General features: G+C 40.9%; 1 protein-coding gene across 6 annotated transcripts in view; it reads left to right on the top strand.

The window, feature by feature from the left end:
* The window catches only part of hdac7a (histone deacetylase 7a), a 64129-nt gene that overhangs the window by 21322 nt on the left and 21441 nt on the right, over nt 1-21366 (top strand). For 3 of the 6 annotated variants that reach the window (XM_043224860.1, XM_043224857.1, XM_043224861.1), the window contains 4 exons: nt 16629-16807; nt 16889-16976; nt 19058-19175; nt 19251-19363. In XM_043224860.1, coding sequence (XP_043080795.1) covers nt 16629-16807; nt 16889-16976; nt 19058-19175; nt 19251-19363 — 498 coding nt within the window. The remainder of the gene's footprint in view (nt 1-16628; nt 16808-16888; nt 16977-19057; nt 19176-19250; nt 19364-21366) is intronic. The other 3 variants (XM_043224858.1, XM_043224862.1, XM_043224859.1) reach the window with 2 other exon arrangements.

The raw sequence follows: 21366 nt of genomic DNA, 5'->3' as shown, positions 1-21366 counted from the left end.
AGAATCGGACACTTTCTTTTTCTGGCTGTCAGACCGCTTCTACAGCACGCCATGTCATGTAACTAGTCAACAACTCTTGACCACTTGGTAAAAATGAGTAGTCAAGAACTATTGGTTATGTACAATTTAAACCCTGTTGGCTCAAGCCAGCTCTCTGTAGTTGCTGGGAATGAACTAATCCTGTTTTCCCAGAGCAGCCCACACCAGCCTGCTGTTTTTAGAAGCAAGTTCAAGCAAGGTCCGTGAGGATCAGAACGTTGTGTTTGACCCACTGAATGTTTGGAGACAAGGAAGTGTTCGGACACAAAGGTGCTCATTTGTTAGAGCGCACAGGACAAAAAGAGCTCATTGAGCCAGTGTGAATCGGTTTGTGTGTGTGTGTATTTGAGGTTACAGGGAATGTTAATGTCCTCCTTCATTGTTGGAGGCTCAGACAGAAGTTCGTGAGGCTGCATATGCATGAGATGTGTTCCCGGCGAATGCTTTCCCAGAACAGTTGTTAAATAAAAAGAATCCACGGAAAAGGGAACGGATGGCGGAGGAAGTGCAAGAGGGAGTGAAGGGCTAAGAGGAAAGAGGCAAATCTGCGTGGAGAGGTGTCATTATGTACATTTTTGTGTCCACTTGAGAGCTGTTGGAGTTCAAACACCGAATTACACTGTTGAGTGGCGCCATTTTGAGTGTGCAGTAAATTGTGGGTAGACGTAACCTCCTCTATGTCTGTATCTCTCAAAAATGATTTACACTGTGACCATACCCAGAGCAGAACTACATTCCAATTATGTTGTAATGCATTAAACACACTTACGTAGGTCGCAAAAATACTCTATGTAATCACGCAAACTTGAATGATTGATTGCATCGCAAGGCTTTCTGCGGCAGTAGCAAACCCCCATACTCTAGGAGGCGATACAGTAAAGGCGCTGGATGTTTTTCACTCTACTAAGCCATACAAATTCTGTAGTATGTTTGCAGCTGTATAAGAAACATGCAAAGTTAACATACTTGTTTATCTGAAAACCAATGCTACGGTCAGTTATTCGCCGAACGCCCGTTTTTATCCATCTATCCAATAGACCGCTTTCAGCGACGTCAGCTCACATTTAATATTTATTTCCGAATTACACTGTTATAGAAAATAAAATGGGAAAATTATACTTAATATTTGTTTATATTTTAATAGTACTAGCTTGTACTGAACAATCCCTGTACACAGGGGCTGAATTAAACGCGACATAAATTACGAAATAAAGAGGCTTTCTGTTACCGCATGCAAATGTCTAAAATGTTTATTTGAGAAATACATTTAACTGCAGCATTGACAGCATTTGTGGAAGTTGCACAAGCGTCCAAGTGAACTTCATACGGGTGGCGATCGCTCTTTGCTATGCCGACGGAAGTAAGAATACCCTGCTTCAAATCAGACAGAAGTTGCGTGACGTCATGTGACAAGGGCCTGTTGTATTTCGGGAACCCTGGGTTACCAGCTGGCGGAAAACACAGCCTATTTCATTTAATTTATCTGTTGGTTTGGTCAGTATGGTAACCTTCGTGTGCGTCAAATGAGGGGCGAAAATACTCTAATATTTAGTATTTAGACCGCAATACCTAGTTCAACCATTAGGTGTAATTTAATTTAATTTAGTGTTTACGCCACACTGTTTTAAACCAAAGCTTTTGACAGTTTTGCCGTTTCGTCTGCATGGCAACGGTGTTCTGAGGACTTTAGGACACAAAAAAAAACAACGTCGTTCACAAATTCTAAAAAAATGTAAATTCGCGAAAATGGTAATTTTGGAATTGGTGAAAATGGAAATCTGTGCATATTTCGCGTGTTTGTTCAACAAAATAAAGTTTAAAAAAATGTGCAAAAAATAATAGGGCACGGTAAAGGCTTCGAGACAATTCAGAGACAACCTTTTTTTTTTTATTTAGAAAAAATGTGCAATTAAAATAGTTTCTAGTAAGGAAAAAAAACCTAGTAATGTTTGCGTTGTTGCGTTTTATGCAACTGGTGTTTTGGGATGAAACCAAGTGTTTTGCGACGCGACAAATGTGGAATGGAGCGTGACTGAAAGTGTTATTCATGTAGGCAGCTATAAACATGTTGACAGGTATTCAAGCATGGTTTATGTTCACACGCTTGCAGAGAGTACGTTTCACGCTGTAGCGTTGTCTTCATTAGAGCGACACGCATTCACAGACATGACCTTACCCCGAGGCAGTGCTCCTTCACTCCTGCCCTTTCTCCTCCATCATGCTATCTTCTCGACATCAGACACATTCCTCCCGTTGACCTGGTGAGGCATTTACTCTTTCTGCTGATAAAACGCTGTAATACACACGAGCACACACACAGGCTCCTGATGATGTGGAGTCGCATCAGCTGACTAGTATGACTCCACGGTCTGCTTATAGCTGCCTGTCGTAACTCTCTTTAGGTTAGAAGCCACATTGTGTTTCAACAAATCAGCAGTCTGATTCCGCATTGCAGTTTTGTAAGCACTGAAAAATAATATACATAATCATGATTTGGACATGAATGAGGGCCGGGTGACATCGTTTAAAACTGTAAACAGGAACTTAACAGCAGTGTTATTTTAGTATTATGCGTAGCTTTTATTTTCAGTTTTCATTTTAGGTTTTAGTCATTTGTTGCCTGGTTTTGCCATCTTTGTGTTGTGTGTATATATATATACAGCTGTCAAGTAACAAATTGCGACTAATAGACGTCCAGAAAGCTAATAAGATTCAGCTTTTAATATTAAGGTTACACACTGTTCTGTTGACTCACATTTGTTTTGAGTTGAGTTTATCTGAGTTAAATTATGTGTGGCCTGGCCGTTCTCCCAGAATAACACACTGGCATTGTTAAAAGTTGTCTGGGATTGAGAGGAAACCTGCTCAGCTACCGAAAGAAAATCACAAACTCCGAGACCTCTTTAATAGCAGTCTTCCACCCCTGCAAGCACACACTCCCCTCGTCTTGCTGTTGACAGGAATACACACGGCTTGCGGATCCGCAGATGCTCGAGTATTTGTGACCAGCTATAAATATAAGAGCGAGCGCGCGTGTACACAAAGGAGCGCACCGGCTGGACGAACGTCCCGAGCAGCTGCCGCGGAAGCAAAGGGTCTGAATATCTCAGACAGCTGTGGACTCTGCAGGAACGCTCAGGACCAAAACACAGCCAACGAATCTCTGTATTAGAGACACATCGCTGACACTGAAACGCAATCCATTACGTCTCCTGAGCTACGAAAGAGGCAGAAAGGTTTCCTCCGGCGTCAAATATACTCAGTTTACCATTTGATCCTTCAGTCAGTGACAAAGGGTTAAGTGAAGTCACATTCGATTTATGCGAGCGGGAGGAATGGGAAATATCAGGACAGGAGTGATAGATTGCGAGATAAAGAAAGGGAAGGCAGATGGCGAGATTACAAGCGAGCGAAGAACAGAGCAGGAGGGTGTATGTGAATGCGGTCAAATGTATCTAAAATTGGAGATCCTGTCTTGCACAAGGTCGATTTAGCAACAGCGAAATAGAGAGCGAGAATGGGAGGCCTATTTAAAATGCGTCAACTTATCTCGCAGCCGCTCTGAGAAGCGTGTTTGCTTTTCCTTCAAATGCAGCGCGAGGAAGGAGGAACGCAAGAACGACGCGCACCTGTACGTTCTCAAAGCAGATATAACAAACGTCCGAGAGCACAGTGATGAGGTCTGAAAGATCAGCGCTATGAAGGGAAAAGGGTTTCATGCTTAACTAGTTTTTCCATCTCTACTCCCCGATTCGGGGCTAAACCCTCAGGGCTAATCAGACGCTAGGCTAAGTTAGCCATTAAGCGCCTGTGAACTGTTCCCACCATTTTCGCGACTTGTCGGAGACCTTGTTTTTTTTAAATGACCGTGTGAGGGAGACGGAAATATCCTGGCCATTTGTCTTCTTTCGCTTATATGCTAAGTTTTAGTGTGTCAAAAAGAGCTAGCTGCCACAAGATTTAAAAAACGCGAAACGCTAACGCGTGGCAGCGCTAACATTCGCGAGCATTTGGGCCTCAAAAAACGTGAACTGCTATCTTCTACCTCAATAGAAACTGGCAGGAACAAAAATAGCCACATACAAGAAGTCACGAACAGGAAACGAAGACTAAGACTGCAAACAGGAAGAGTCTCGCTCGCTCTTTTGGTCCCTCTTCTGTTGAGCGTTTTTTGCGCCTCGCTCACCCTCTCTGTCGCTCTCTCGCGCGTACACAGAACGGTCTCTATGGTAACTCAGCGTTTCGTGTGTTTTATGGGACGGCCTCGAGCACCCCCGTGGCTCCCAAAACCAACACACTGTTAAACGTGCGGGAAGAAAAGAGCCAGAGTGAAAGAGCGGCACGCATTACGGAGGTAATACGCGAAAGAGGATGTTGTTGCTGACCAAAGGCAACCGCTGGGGAGCAACGCTATCGACTAATTATAGTTCGGAGAGAGAAAGACACCGAAGAAAAGAGAGAGAAGCGTTGCTCAAGACTGCAAAAAAAAAAACCGGACTCCGTCCTCTGGCTATTTATATAAAACTGCAGATTGTTTTTTGAGGTAGCCATGGCTGGAGCTGTAATCACCAGAGTTTCCTCAGTCCAACAGGAAACCAAACAATCCAGGCCCTATCACCAGCATGCCCAGGGGAGTCGCTCTTTGTGTGCGTGCGTGCGTGTGTGTGTGTGTGTGTGTGGCTAATTAAAATGGCTGAGGTCTCCTCTGCTGTTGATTAAACCTCCCCTTGTTCTGTATGTCGGCCTCTGGGGCCTCCGACACTTATTTGCGGCACTTGCAGCGCGGCTGGTTAGACAAGCAGACGGAAAACTACAAAAAAAGAGAGAGATGCCATCAACAGATACTCCTGAAGAGAAAAGCTACGCATTTTTTAAGAACAAGAGCGATCTGCATTCCATGCGTCGCTCCTCACGGCGTCCCTCCTCCACCGAAGCAGCACTGCTTGACGACTAGATGGTGAAAAGTTGTTTAGCACGCATTGGGCTTTCACCTTTCACGCTTTTGTTGAATAAAAGCCGTAATAGTTCACGTTAAGTCCGTTCCGAAGCACGCTGACCTCGTTTTAGCCACGTACGTGATGTTTCCATTATGCCACGCTCTTAAAAATGAAGGTGCTTAAAAGATTCTTCACAGCTATTCCACACAAGAGCCTTTTTTGGTTCCTCAAGAAACATTGAGCCAAAGGTCCTTTTAAAAAACATCTCTTTCTTACCTTTTTATAATATGAAGAACAGGTTTCTAAAAAAAGGTTCTTCTGTGGCATTGCGGAGCACCTTTATTTTTAGGAGCGCACCTTGGCGTCTTAATAAAACCATTTTTTAAGTTAAGTTGTGTTTTAAAATATTTCAAAAGACATTTTTAACTTCGTTTGAAAGGAAAGTACAGTGCAGCCAGGAAGTGGCAAGAGTGACAAGAACACAGCAGTGTAGTTGTAGCATAAACGGAGGTTTTGTCATTTTTCTATTTTCTGCTTTTTTAGTTAAATGTTTTTGTGTTTTGCACTTTTATTAGATTTAGTTGTTTTTAAATATTTAAAATTTAAATATTTATTTTATGAATTTTTGTTTTTTGTTTTTGTCTCAGTTATTAAATGAAACAAATTTAAGTGTTTTGAATTTAATTATTATTTATTAAATTTTTTAGGTTTAAAAATAATATTTAAGGTTTTAGTTAACTATAATAACCTTGAAATGCACAACAAACCTAAACCAAGACGTCAGGATTAAAGAGAAGTAGATTATAAATATAAAATGTTTAGCTCAACATTTTAGCCACTATTCAGAAGTGTCAGCAAAAATATATATTTTTATATTTTTTGTGTTTTATATCGTTTACCTTTTTATGCTGTTAGCTTAACATCACGCTAATGCTAAGTTCTGTGTATCAGCTGTGATTTGCATCCCTCAGGTGAGCAGCTCTCTCTGTTTTACGTGGTTTAGCGTGTTCCAGATCAGCTTTAACGCACCTCAGCGTTCACTCTCTGCACAGAGAGACGTGGTTTTATTACTGTTTCAACTGAAGCACGAGCCATCGAGTAAGCATTAATGCCTCGCATGGGTTAATTGTTCATTGTCGATTGTTAATTGTTGTGGTTATGGCTGAGCGCTGCAGCGGAGAGGCAGATACGGAGGTGTTTTGAAGCTCGTGTTGCTGTTGAATGTTTAAGCGAGGGTGCTGGGGGGGGGCCGCCGGACGGAGAACATGAGCGGTTTTGGAAACTTGGGTCAGGACAGTGTGGGAATATTATACTCAGGATGCATTATACATCAGCCTGTGTTCCACACACACACACATACACACACACACACACAGGCTTCAACTCAGTGCTTTCGTACTACAGAATAAGATTTGAAGCTAAATCGAATCAATAGGCCTGCTTTTAAAAGTTGCCTTTGGTCTCAACTCAAACATACAGTCCTGGTATGACAAATTCATCAGTGTTTTCATGCTGTTATTTAGCTCTGTGCCAAATAAACTCTCATCTCTCCATTTATTACGTTTTTACACCTTAAATGCTTTAGAAAACAGGTTTATGAACATACCAAAGTATTTACAGTCCCGAACCCCCGATCTTAAAACACGCAGAGTATGTTAAAGAGCGCACACACACACACACACTCACACACACTGGTGCATTACATACTGTGTGTGCATACAAACCCTGCCCTCCCGAGCTGTGATAGTAACGCTGTGCCAAGGCGACTATCTTGTTACCTCGAGTGGCCCGTCCTGTGTTCCTCTGTCTGTCATCTTCTGGGTTTTTAGTCAGTCGTTCTGTGGTCGCACAAAGCTGACAGCAGCTAATCAACCACAGGCAGCGTTATATCAACTTCTTAAAGAATTAGAGCAAAAGCATAATTATATCTTTATTGAAATGCAAATATTTAAATGGCGTAGAATGACATTTTTATTGACAGAATCTCAGAAGCTCAGCATTTGTTGATATTCAAAGTAATTGGCTTATTGGCAGGAGCGCTATAAATAATATTGATTTAGAAACCTGTCTTAATGCAATTCGTTACGCAAAACAACGTGAAGCCACCAGTTTAAAAACGTGCTACATCGAGCGAATACATATTAAAACACAAGCCAGCGCATTCTCACCTGCGAAAGGTTATCCCATTACTTGTGGAATTCAAATCTGGGCAGTCTTTTGGCGTCTTGGAAAGTTCGCGTCCAATATGGCGGACGTGCTGGCATGGCTTACCTGTATATCTTTCGTCTTTTACTGTCGGGTTTTTTTTCTGTCAGGATAGCTACAGTTTGAGGGCAAAGCTGAAGTAGCAGACATCGTGTTTAATTTATACACGCATTAAGAAGCTAACTCTGTCACCTCCTGGACTACCGCTGCCACGGTAACACAAAGAGACCAAACCACAAAACCAGCTGTATGAGTCCATTTTTCAAAATTGAGCTTTGTACTTATCTGAAAGCTGAATAGGTTTCCAGTCGATGTATTTTTGGCTGACATACAACAATTTGAAAATCTGAGGGTGCAAAAAAAAACTTTAAAGTTAATCGTTAATCTTTAGAGTTAAAGTCTTAATCAAAAATGATGGATAGAAGGTTTACAAAACATCTTCATGAAATGTTATCTTTATTTAATATCCTAATGATTTTTGGCCTTTTTATTAAATTTTTTAATAAAGTTTTTGGCTATAGCTACTAATGTCTGGTTTTGTGCTCTAGGGTCATATATATATGTATTAAACACCACACATTTTCAATGCATACTCATGAGGAATATGTTTGTGACCTAATGATTTGATTTGATTCTGAACTATAATTTATAGTAAACTGAGGTCATGTGAGAGCCTCCCGAACGCATTTCCATAACAGTCTAAACATGTCAGACGCGTCTCCCTATGCGTTACTACAAACAGACAGTCGATCCCGCCTCAAGCAAATCAGTTTCTAGGATAGCATCCAGTTACCAAACCATTGCGTGTAAATCAAAGGACAACCAATGGACTTATTTGTGTCCATACAAATCTAAAAAAGCCAGCTAACAGTGTATATCGTAGCAAGACAACAATTACCTGCTCTGCTTGCTATCAAATTCATTTCTTTACGCATAAATCCTTCAGAAGGATGAATGAACAAGTCCCGTACGCCTCTTTAAAAACTGTTTAATCTCAATGCTGTGAGCTAACGCAGCCTGATTTCTCCCTGATTTCGGACGGGAGCTTTCTGAGGTTCTTGCTCCATCGGCGGCTGACCGGGGGGGCCTCTTGAGTTACTTTCTCAGGAGTGTCAGGTTTTCAGATCGGCTCCCCACTCCCATACCCCCCAGCTCTCTCTGAACCTCCAAACGCACACACGCACACACACTGAGAAAGCTTTCATCTCCGGGATCTGAGGAGATATAGACGGTATCACAGAGGTCAGGGCCGTGACACGAGAATAGACACGGGAACAGTGTTTTCTCAGGCAGTTCATTAAAGGAACGTAAAGCGTTAAACGCTCGAGTTCTGAGAGCAATTTCCAGTCGTTGCTTATTTGGTAAAAGTGAGAGTGTACACTAAGGCGGTTTTAATGGAAGCTTTAAGCATCGTACCTAACAGTGGCACACGGATGTTACACTGCTTTTCTGTCTTTTCAAGATTGAATTAGAACAGCCTGCCCATACTTTGAATTGAGATGAACTTGTCATATGCATGAACAGACAACTTTACGATAAACATTTCAGAGCTTTAACGAAACACAAGCTTCTTATTTCTGCCTTTAAATGCTCCATTTGGAGGTCATTTCGAAAAAAAAACCCAAAATCTAAATGAAATATAATTAATGTTTCCAAACAGGTTGTTATTCTAAACCAAAACTATTTAAACACCGTCTTTTGAATGAAATGCATTTTAGAAAATCCCAACGTTGCCTTCGCGAGTAACTTAAAATGATAGAGACTTAAAAGAACTGAAACTGCTAAAAACTAGCTACGTGGAAATGTTTGTATATAACGGTCACTACAAAAAAAGAACCTAAAACTGAATTGAAAGCTAAAAACGAATTCACAAGAACCACACTAGTGTGTAAATTATATAGAAATAAATTCAACTATTTGAACTATTAGTTCTATTAACTATTAACTATTACTACAGAGCACTCGTCGAACTCTTGATGAGTTACAATAAATATGTTGTGAGATATTTTCACGAAGCTGGTTTAGCAGCTGCGCTTGTCATTTTAAAACCAAATGAAAATCAAGAGTCTTTATTACTACCACTTCATTTTATTCACCGGCTGCTGGTTAACCTGCATTTCCGTGTGACTAAATAAGTATTTGATTTAATCTACGTTTAGCTTAACCCTTTAGCTGCAAGTCGAAGGGACTCTCTGCTTTTAACCTCCACGGATAACCAACACGCAACCTGAAAGCTTTGCAGATATCTGCCCATTACTCAGCTCTCGAGCGCGTGCGAGTCGCTCTAGTCACTCAACGCGTTCCTAAAGCCGATGATAGACTATATAGCAGCCAGGGCTCGTTTTTAAACTCTCTGGAGTGCGCGGATGCACTTATCTCCAGGTTTCCGTAAGGTTTTTAGGCCACCCTCTCTCGCACCCAAAACCTCCGCAACGGTCGAAGCAGCCCTCACTCGGACATCAAACGTCGACCGCTTTTCACTTTTATGAGCCGTATCAAATCGAACTCTTCAAGAATCCGAGTTTTCAGGAGAAAAGCTCCCTCTTTTTGAACCCGTCCCTGCCCCGAGGAAGCTCGCCTCAACCCCTCCTCTGCCGTCAGATGAGCATTACAAACAAAAGTGGGCATTGAAATGATGGGAGCTAAAAAAGAAACGTCACTCCCCGCCGCTCCAGAATAGCTGTGCAGCTACATGCCAATTACGCAGCCTAACATCAACATCTCTCGGCGGGGGGGGTGAGGAGTTTGACCCCGGACAAGCAGATGTCACTCGTTCTGCACTTCCTGTTTTGCTGGCTGGTGTTATTTTCAGATCAGCACACACTAATACACAAAACCGGCTCTTTTTCTAGGCTCACAGATTTACATCGACAGCTTGCCTTCTATTGTTCTCCATTTCCCATTCTGCAGGCCAACAGAAGCGTGTGTGTGTGTGTGTGTGTGTGTAGCTCGCACTCGGCCGAAGCACAGCCCTTGCAGCTGGTGTTCTCGTCCGTAAAGGTCGGGTGGTGTGGGATAAGGCCGTCAAAAACGACTGAAACTCAAGTTTCGTATTGAAGTATTATCCGCATTTGAATTATATTGGAATTTAGAATGCTATTAAGGGGTAACAAAAAAAAATTTGCATCGCAGAAAATATCAGTAATGCACGTTACTGTTAATTAAGAAATGAGTTAAATTAGAAACAAAAAGGTCCAAAAGAAATGCGATGAATATGCGTTCTGCGTCTTCTCTGCATCGACTGCAGTGTTTTGAGCAGCAGAGCAGCGCCGTGGCTTCAGCTGGATAAGCTGTGAAAAACATTAAAATGATGCAACGACGCTTGTGTCATCATCGCATCCGGTGCGCCACTGATTGCCTGGCGCGCACTAAAAAACGTTTTTTTGCATTCAAATGTGGATATTTACTTAAAATTCTATGAATATAGGAAATTCGATTTAGGATCAGAATGCCGTAGAAAACTTTTGGTTCCCTAAATAACCTCTTTTCTTAGTGTGAAGAAAATATATAAAAAAATCTGAATACTGTTTGTTTTAAAAAAATTTTTTTTACATATTGCCATTTTACACTCCAGAGTTACTTTTAGTGACAAATGAAGAAAAAACTGCTTGATGCTTTCGCCATTTTGATCGTGCAAGTTTGCATGCGTTTCTTCGCAAAATGACGTTGCCACCTACTGGCCTGGCGTGAGTAATATAGCATTTTTAGTAGTTTTTCAACTTTCCTGTTTAGTACATCGCTGCCGTGTGAACTTTTAATTGTTTAAACTACACCCCGTGCTTACAGTTTATTACCGTTGTATAGAACCAAGTCCCACCCTACGTTTTTTCTATTCAGCTCCTAATTCTAGTTTAAAAATCTGTTTCACTTGGATGTGCATCACAATGAGAAGCATGCAATCTGTTACTATTTCCATTTCATTGCTAATTGAGTATATAATTACACTTTAAGTGTACCTTTAAGTAAACTTTATTCCATTTTTAATGAATTCTTACCACATACATCAGAATGGTTTAATGCACGGTTTTCTATCGCCGTTTGTTGCTCTTTATGCGTCTGGCATCGGTTTATATATCCTCTCAGAAATCGATTGTACAGTTCGAGCTACAGGAACTCCTGAATGCGAGTATACTGTGCAATGCGACAAAACCACAGCCAATGAAATTGATTTGACATCGAGACAATATAGTAGAATTTTGGACCCATTGTGGGAAATGGGAAACTATTCAAGATACAAGGAATGATCTTGCCCCTCGTCACTTCCTGTGGTTGTAAACGACTTCTAAAGAAACCGAACATTTTGGGGGGCCCGATGACATGAAGCCGTTTCTGCTGAAAAACGTAATTCAGGAAGATTTAGCGTTGAAATAGCAGCGTTCTTTTATTTACGTGTGATCGCCTTTGGTGACACCTGCAAGTGTTATTTTTGAAGCTAATCGGCATCTGCAAATATCAACACACACCCACTCACACACACACTCACACACACACACACACACACACACACACACGGCATGACTTACTGTCAGAGGACTTTTAAACTGGTCGTGCTGGTCAGACAGGTCGGGGTGTGAGAGGCTGGAAGTGGGAGTGTGTTATACACTCGAACTTGTGTCTTTTTCTGTCACTCTGATGCTAGTAATGGAAATAATGGCCTCATCTTCACTTATGTGACCGTGCACTTAGTTCTAGTTTAAAAATAGCGTCTTTTTTAGCACCCATGCACCGAAAAGACCGGCGGCGGTGAATAGACCCGAGAGAAGGGACTGAGGCTAGGCTTGGTGGGGCTCTTCTGACTCGAGCCAGCGAATAACCACCTAGCAGCTGCTTAGCACAGTCATGAAGCGCTGTAAACACCTTAACGACCGCACGGCAACGGCCTGGCATCGCAGTGGCACGTCTCGCGAAGTCAAACACCGCTTTTAAGTTCTAAACGGAGCTTTAAGCAAGGAATTCGATGTAAAACGACGCGCTGAACCGAAGCGCTTACAACGTAACATAGAGGTCTTTAATCGCCAAAGTTTATTTCGAGAACCCTGCACAGCTAAATAATGGTTTTTGGCAAGCGGTGGGATTTTATGATCTCAGCCGAACCACAGAAGAGCCTTTCGAGAGTTTGTCAGCGACTCCTTCACACTGTACGTTCTGCATGCGTTACACGAACAAGTGACGCATCGCAAAAACCAAAAAGCTAAAATTATCTCTGACGTGCCAGCAGTTCTTCCTCACTGCATAATGAACAGGCAGCTACAGGAAGTAATTAACTGCAGTCAAATATTGAGCAAGAGTCTGTATCGTTTAAAGAAAACACACACCTAGTTGGTGCTAATATACAGTTAGTTTAGCGTATCACAAGCATTAATAATTACTCTTACTGTTGCTATGATAAACCATCGGACTAATAGAATATTATCAAGACCGGCTTTTTGCTGTGAGAAAATCTATATTAGATAGAATTTGATGCCTTTGCAATTATCCCTAAATACTATAGTATGTTATGGTGTTTCTAAAATAATTGAAAAATACTATCAAATTCCCAAGATAAAAGGATCAGGGTCTGTTAGATTTTTTTTATTATTATTTAACTCTCTTATAATCACTAAAGCTGCATTTATTTGAGTAGAAATTCAGTCACAGAAGTTTACAAAAATTGTAAAATATTATAATTAAAAATTTTAATTTAATTTGTCATTATTCCAGTCTTCAGTGTCAAATGATCTTTCAGAAATCATTTTAATATTCCGAATTTATTTAGGTGTATTTTTTTTACCAGGCCTCTTAGATGACTGAAAAAATAAATAAATGCAATTTTGGAAACTGTTACTTCTAATGTTTTTTACTGTCATATGCGATCAGTTGAATGCATCCTTGCCTAATTAAAGTGATCGTTCATTTTTTTTAAAACAAACCTTACTGACCTCAGACTGGCAGTGTATTTTAAAACTCAAGCGTTCGTTCACAAAGACTAAAATACAAACATCATTTTCTCCATTTAGACAACCGGTTCAAGATTTGCGTCTCACGCTTGTGTTCACCAACTCACACTTTCCTTAGAAGCAGCTTCAGAGTTACACATATTTTCCTGCAGACGCTCAGTCTCACAGCTTTGAAGGAAGATGTCCCGACACACACACACACACACACACACACACACACACACATTCCTGTGTGCATTCCACTGCACATCTGCTTGTCTGTCACTTTTATTAGTGTATTTGTTGGCCTATTTCTGTTGAGTTGGCTCAGAGTTGCACTATTGTTTTCCTTTCTGAGTAGGAGTACAAAAAATGTCTGCATACAAACACGGCTTGACTCAGTGCACACACACACACACACATACACACACACACACACACACACACACACACGTTTATTTAGGCTATATGTGTGTTACATTTATTTGATCACAAGACGTGTCAAACACATATTTGGTACTGGATAATTGCCACATTCGTGGATTCAAGGCGCTTCAATTATGATGGTATGGCCTTTTTTTTGTGCCGTTATTCATGTCCGTAGCACTCCGAAGGTCGGAAAGCACCACGTTGCTCAATTCCGGCCTTGAGCTTCTTTCCTGAAGCCGTCAAGCACGGGCCGACAGGTCATTTCTGGGAATGCCATGCAACGCTGGAATAATCCAGGGCGGAATACAGTACGCGTCGTGTTATCAGGGAAGGGAATGCTGAGGGAAAAGAAATGTGGGAGTCGTGTTATTTCCTGGAATACGTTGGAGCGCTGGTCTGGGTGAGAACACGCTGGATGTTGGGAGAGCGCAGGGAAGCAGGAACCCAAAACACGTCTGGCATCCGGGGCTGCGGTGCCAAGATGTTCCTCCTCTCCGTTTCAAGATCCTAAAATGGGGCTGAGGAGATCCTGGTCTGTGTCAGGACATGTCAGGACATCTCTCGACGCGTAAACGGCTCCGGAGGGTCACCTTTGGCCGTTCTCACTGCTCCCATGCAGCTTTTCGACTTAATCTTCAAATTCCACTTCTTTTGATAATGTTACTTCACAAAGGCTGCGCGGTATTAGCAAAAATACAGTAAAAACCTACCTGGCATTTACGTACTTTGGTGCAATTTTTTAGCGATATTTCAATTCTGGATATATGTTAAAATGTGATTCCTGTTTAAAAAAAAAAACAACTTTTCAGAAGAAAAAAAACATGTAAAATGGTCCACAGTAGCTTAAATTTATCCAAAGATTTTAACGTATGATAATCAACTCATAGTGCATGAATTATAAACAGAAAAAAACATTTACCTTAATCATTTTTTGGTTTATCATTACATTTAAAAAAATATATATTTAATTATAATGGTAACACTAAACAATAAAGTGTCATTTGTTAATATTAACTAATGTAATAACTAACATAAATACATTCACTATGGTTTTTATTCATCTTTGTTAATGTTAGTTAATATAGTTTATTCATGTTATTGGTGTCACAGTGCATTAATATTAACAAATACGACTTTTATAATGCATTGGTAAATGCTGAAATGATCATTAAATATGATTAATAAATGCTGTAGAAGTATTGTTCATGTTAACCAACGAACCTTATTGTATAATGAATAAATATATATTAAAATGTAATTTATCGAAAAGCTGAATTTTCAGCATCCGTCTTCAGAAATCATCCCGATGTGCTGCTCAAGAAACATTTCCCATTATGAGCCTGTTTTGATCTCGTTTCTGTTCTCAGAGGTACACATCGTTCCTCACCAGTTGAAGTCAGTCGTGAGTCATTTTGGCCGCCGCCGATCGGCCTTTTTGTTCGGTGACTTTTCTGTCAGAATACAACGGGCGACAAAGCAGTCACAATTCACAGGAACACAATAGTAAGTGTGCTTCGAGGCGTCAAAAGGGCACGAGTCACAGTTTCTGAAGCGCTGGAGCTCGAGAGCGCGGGAGACGCGGCTATTTTTGGGAGCCTTTGTTGGAAATAAGTGGGAAATGCCGAAAAAGTCGAGTGCTCTTTTAACTCCTCGGATGAGAAATGTGTCGAGCGCTCTGGTTTTACCTGGGCAGGGAGCCATCGGGGCTGCGAGAGCCCAGATACGCACCGACGTACATGCTTTGTGATTTTCCCGTCTGCTCCGTGTGAGGGTGAGGCAGTCCGTCCCATTGAGTCACTGGTACCATGCAAATATTCTTAAAGCTGCATGCAAAAGTTATGGAAATCAGACCGACTTTATATCACTGTGGAATGTGCCGGAAGGGAAACGCTGGAACATGTGCTTGCTCTCTCTCTCTCTCCATCTGCTTCTTCTCTTTTTTTGTGCATTCACCTGCTTTCTTCTCCCTACTCCATCGACCTGCAGTTGAGTTAAACGGCGTACTTAAGGTGACTTATCATGAAAACCCGACCTTTCCAGGTTTTAAGCTCTACAGTCAGGTCCATAGGGCATCCGCATCCAAGGAAACGTGAAAAAGAGTTTCGTTAAGGCTATGAAGAATAATTCACACATACACACAAAATTAAGTCTAAGGATCAATGATAATTTTGCATTATGTGATATTAATGTTTTTTAATTCTATTCATTATTTTCATTATTATATTTGCTATGTAAGCCCCCAAATTTCTATTTCTGTTCTATGTATCATTCCGGTATTTGTGTATTTAGTTATGTTTTAATAGCTTTAATGACACAAAAACATAAATAGACCTAGAATGTAATGAGAATTATATAACAGTTTTTTCAACCGCTTACACTCAAAATTGGACTTATTTCTGAAGCCTATCTCTAATATCTCTACTCTACTACATTCTAACACTTTCTCAAAGCACAACACAATTGTGCAACAAAAAAAAGTTACAAGAATTAATATGCCAAAGGTATTTGCAATTGTATGCTTCTGAGGTTTCTGAAATTTCTTTTTAAAAACGTGTGTGTGTCTATATATATATGTGTGTGTGTGTGTGTGTGTGTGTGTGTGTGTGTGTGTGTGTGTGTGTGTGTGTGTGTGTGTGTGTGTGTGTGTGTGTGTGTGTGTGTGTGTGTGTGTATATATGTGTGTATGTATGTGTATGTGTGTGTGTGTGTGTGTGTGTGTGTGTGTTTGTGTATATGTGTACAAAAAAAGCCAAAAAAGTAAAATGTGTCATTATGGGAATAAGAATTGTGTCCCATAAATCCCATGACTTCCCATTTTTAAGAAATGCACTGAATATTTAGCAAGGTTGCATTAAATTGTAATGCAGTAAAGACTTCTATTTGAAAAAATTTTTGTTCAGATTTGATCACATAAAAAAATGACATTTTACTATACATTTAATTAAAAAACAGTTATAACAAATATAAAAACATTTGACTATTTTTTTGAATGACTATTTTTGAGTCTAGTTTCACGTATCTATTTTTCTTCTTCCGTTTCTGAATTTTAGTTTCTTTTCTTCTCATTCTAATAATGAATGCGCCCGTTTCTCTGTCCATCCAGAAGACTCGGTGTCGTCTCCCACGGGACCCGCCCCCATGGACCTGCGCGTGGGTGAGCGTCTGGTGCGTCCGGGTTCGGACCCGGCCTTCCTGTCCCCCCTGCACCCCCCTCTGCTGATCGGCCCCTTCAATCCTCAGCACTGCTCCCAGTACAGCCAGCAGCAGCTGCAGCACATACAGGTACGGTCAGAGACGAGATCAAACACCACATTTACTTCACGAACGAGCCCCAGTGTATATACACGTGTCCTCTTTTTGTAGTCATATAACATGGAGCAGCATCTACGAGACCAGGAACTAGCGAAGCAACAGCTCCAGCAACTTAAAAACAAGGACAAGAGTCAACAGAGTGAGTGACGCACACACGATTAACAAATACAGAGCCAATGAATGACCGCTGCTAGGTTAGGGTTGAAATGACATTCTGTTTTTGTCATTTCGTGAATAAGATGCCTTTTAAAACGAGGCACTCGGATGATCGACGGCTCCAATGGCGCTAGCAGATTCGATTCGGGAAAATGTGCTTAGACTGAGAAAAGGAGCTTTACATTGTGCCGGTGCCCTTTTTAATAGTAGCTCAACTGAAACAGGGCCACGGCTGTCTCAGGAAATAGCTCTGAGAGTAAAAACAAAACTTTGTGGTTGAAAACACATGGGAGGAGTCTGCACTGAACATGGGAACCCTGCTCTATAAAGGGTATTGACTGTCTCGACCTATCACAGATTGTGCCGTGCTGTACCACACAACACCACGGGGCTTTCTGCTGACACGCGTGAATGCATGGGTGCTGAAACATAAATAAATATTACTAATTATTTTAATATCGCTAGGTTTTGACCATTAGTTCGTCAGGCAAGGTCAAAGCGTCGCGATGATGGATGGATGGATAGATAATTGATGGATGGATGGATGATAGATAATTGATTGATAGATAATTGGATGGATGGATGGATAGATAGATAATTGAGTGATAGATGGATGGATGGATAATTGAGTGATAGATAATTGATGGATAGATAGATAGATAATTGATGGATGGATACGCAGTAGAGTTGCTCTTTTGGAATCATGAGCGTCTCCAGTCACTCCAGAGCTGTGTCATGCTGCAGAGTTTGGTCACGCTGGCAAACATTAATAGCACTCTTGTTGTTGTTTATTTTGCACTGAATGAGCAGTATTTATGCTGATGAATGGTGTTAGACAACATCCGGAGCCTGAAACCTGCTGCCATCAGACGCGCCGTTCCACAAAGCGGCGCATTAAGCAGATCACGCTTTGCTGTAACAATCAGCGCTGTTCTTGCCCAAAAAAAACACTTGCTCACACATTTCCACATCGGGAGCGTGTAGGCGATGCACGGCGACGATTCACTGCAGCTGGAGTTTTTTTTTTTATCCCAGCCGATGCTATGACCGTTGTGAGAGAAAGCACCTGCAGGGAGGTGAAATTAATCGCTCAGCGCAAACAGTACCCGTGTCAATATTGACCATATTGGTAAGAGGCAGCATGACGTAGCCGCCACATAATGGCCGCTCTGGAAGGACAGGGAGGCACTGAGTCAACATGCAGTTTCCTTCCCTCGACCTCGCTGCAACCTCCGCTCCACAACAGAACTCAACCACTCGATTAGAAACATCGCTCACATTTTTCTGTGAGAAAACTGCCCGGTGACTGCCCTGCTCCGTGAATAGTGAGATCAGATATTCCTTGTTCTGTAGTTATTAAACATGGTGTATTTCAGGGCCAACTGAACTAAATCAAATAGACGTAATAAAAATAAAAAAATACTTTATATATACATATATACTGAGCGGAATAAATAGGCACAGAACACAAACAAAAAAAGTGTAATAAATGTGTAATAAAACAAAATAATAGTTAATTTGAAATTTTCAATCAATTTAGAAAACTAAACCGAAATATTAAACTAATATTACTAAAAAGATTAAACTGTAATAAAATATTGAAAAAAAAAATTCTACTAATTAAAAGGTAAAAATCTACGCAATAAAATAAAAACTAAAACACATTTAAACTTTCATATTTTATTTTAACAACATAATAAAAAATTAAATTTAAAATTAATAAAAAAATTATAAACCTTAATTTAGTTACTTAAAATAGCCTTTTCCTGGACTAACTACCTAAGCTAAAGTCAACTGAATTAAAAATAATGTAAAATAAAATAAGGAATTACAAATACAGACATTTATTAAACAAATAAAATTAATATTGAAATTGTATATACAATGAAATTAATTAAATAACAACATTAGTATACTTTACATTGAAAAAAGTGCTATATTTGCCATTATTTCATTGGCTGGTTGTATTGATGGAGGGATCCTCTCTGAAAATATTACACTAAAAAAAGTGAGAATGCTATGCTTAATTTGCTTTTAATTGGCTGGTTGCATATTGATGGACAGGTGCTGTTGCCAGTGCGTTGGTGAAGCAGAAACTGGCCCAAGTGATTCTGAAGAAGCAGAAGGCGGTGCTGGAGAGGACCAACTCCAACCCTCTGAGCACCTCGTCCGTCGCCTACCGGTGAGAAACGGCTCTCATGTCCGCCCACAACAGTCAAAGCACGCATGAAAAGTACATTCACATCTTAAAATAAAGGTCTTCCCACAGGGAGCTGGTTCCAGACCCCAGCGCTCCCGTCCAGCCGCTCCTGTCCTCCACAAAACCAGCTCTCAGCGATGGACCTGACGAACCACCCCTGAGACGAGCGAGTAGGTCAACGTCACACAAACATATAAACTACATCACCTCTACATACAGATGAGCTGAGATCGGGAGGGATGATTGTGAAAGCGTTCACTCCCAGCGCAGTTTGCTCCAGGCAGTGCTCTGTTAACAAGGCCTTGCGTAACTTCTCATTTACCTCTGAAAGACACTCCCATGTCAGCCCACGGGCCAAATTCTGTCATAATAACTATGACTGGACGTCCAGTTACTCGCATGAAGTTTTGAAGGCTTTGTTCTGCTTTTGTAGTGCTAATCATCACTCTGATTATTGCTCATGCTTTTATGGGTTCGGGATTTGCTCTAAACCTGTAACTGTAAACGTCTGTTCACACCGAACGCAAATATGTGGCAGCCCGGTTCAGCCCGGTTTTTTTACATTCGATGAATCTTTTCAGACCAGTGCAGGTGGACTGAAAAAAAAAAATAATCTGACAGTAGGTGACGTGAAGAAATAATAATAAATGCAGATTCACTCTGACGGTAGGTGAAAAGGAATAATCATAAATGAAAATCATATAATCGTATACGTACAGGGACCGAAATTTGATTCTGAAGACATTTTTCAACTTCAATTGTGATAGATAATTGATAGATAGATAATTGAGTGATAGATAGATAGATAGATAGATAATTGAGGGATGGATGGATGGATAGATAATTGAGAGATAGATAGATAGATAGGTAGATAGATAGATAATTGAGTGATGGATAGATAATTGAGTGATAGATAGATAATTGAGTGATAGATGATAGATAGATAGATAGATAGATAGATAGATAGATAGATAGATAATTAAGGGATGGATGGATGGATGGATGGATAGATAATTGAGTGATAGATAGATAATTGAGTGATAGATAGATAATTGAGTGATGGATAGATAATTGAATGATAGATAGATAGATAGATAATTGAGTGATAGATGGATGGATGTCTCAATTTCAGTCAGAAGGTTTTGCAGAAGAGCGAGTTTTCAAGTAGCCCTCGAGAAAGTTTCCAAATACTTGACCTGTCCACTTCATATGAGCTGAGCTCCGTCTGTCAGGATGGCTTTGTACTCTGTGGTCAAACGAGGAAGCGTTTAACATGACGCTGCGCAGAGCCGGTGAAGACGAGGGAGCACAGCTGAGGAATTACAGATCTCAACACGTCTGCTGCCAGAGCTGCTGTTTTCACAATGACAAAAACTATTAGCAGGAAGCGCACAAGAGATTTCAGAACCACCTTCTTTTCTGAACCTGCCGCAAAAGCGCAGAACTGTGACAGCGTGATGAACAGAGGGGAAGTAGATGCTGCGTTTGCATATCCCGTAAGCAGTTACAGGTCAACAGAAGTATAAAACAGCTCTAAATCAACTCTATTTGCTGGGCTGTATGAATAGTTGGTCTTAAAGGGACAGTTCACCCAAAAATAACCGATTTAAGCCCTGCTGAAAAAGCAGCATAGGTACGTTTTGAAGCTGAGAGGCTGGTTTATGCTGGTCTTAAGGCGGCCGGATCAGCTCGAACCGACTCAAAGCAGCATCCCAGCTTCAAAACATACCTAACCAGCGCATGCTGCTATTTCAGCAGGGAAACAGACGTACACGAAACGCGTTAAATGCATGCTCAGACACACTCGTTGAAGGGGAAACATTTCTTCATGCGGCTAAAAAGTAAATGTAGAGATTCAGCTGCTCCTGTTGGATGTTAGCAAACAGGCTAAACCTAGCGTGCTATCGGTGCGCTAATGCTGAGAAGCATCTCCCCTAAATCCAGAGAAACAAGCTACCCAAATTTACTCAGCCATCCTAATCGTCTTCTGTTAATCGTCACGGTTGTTATTCGTCAGCACGAATTGTTACTTTTTCGAGAGTGCATTGATGAGACGTCAACACAAATGAACTACCTGCAAAACAGCCACGGCAAACGATCTTGTTGACGGTCAACTAAAAGACCGCAACCGACTGAAAACGTGCTTTTGGTTAACGCCGTTGATCTCTTGTCG

Source organism: Puntigrus tetrazona, chromosome 23, assembly GCF_018831695.1.
Source record: "Puntigrus tetrazona isolate hp1 chromosome 23, ASM1883169v1, whole genome shotgun sequence".
Taxonomy (NCBI): domain Eukaryota; kingdom Metazoa; phylum Chordata; class Actinopteri; order Cypriniformes; family Cyprinidae; genus Puntigrus; species Puntigrus tetrazona.
This window is presented reverse-complemented; position numbering and strand designations above follow the sequence as displayed.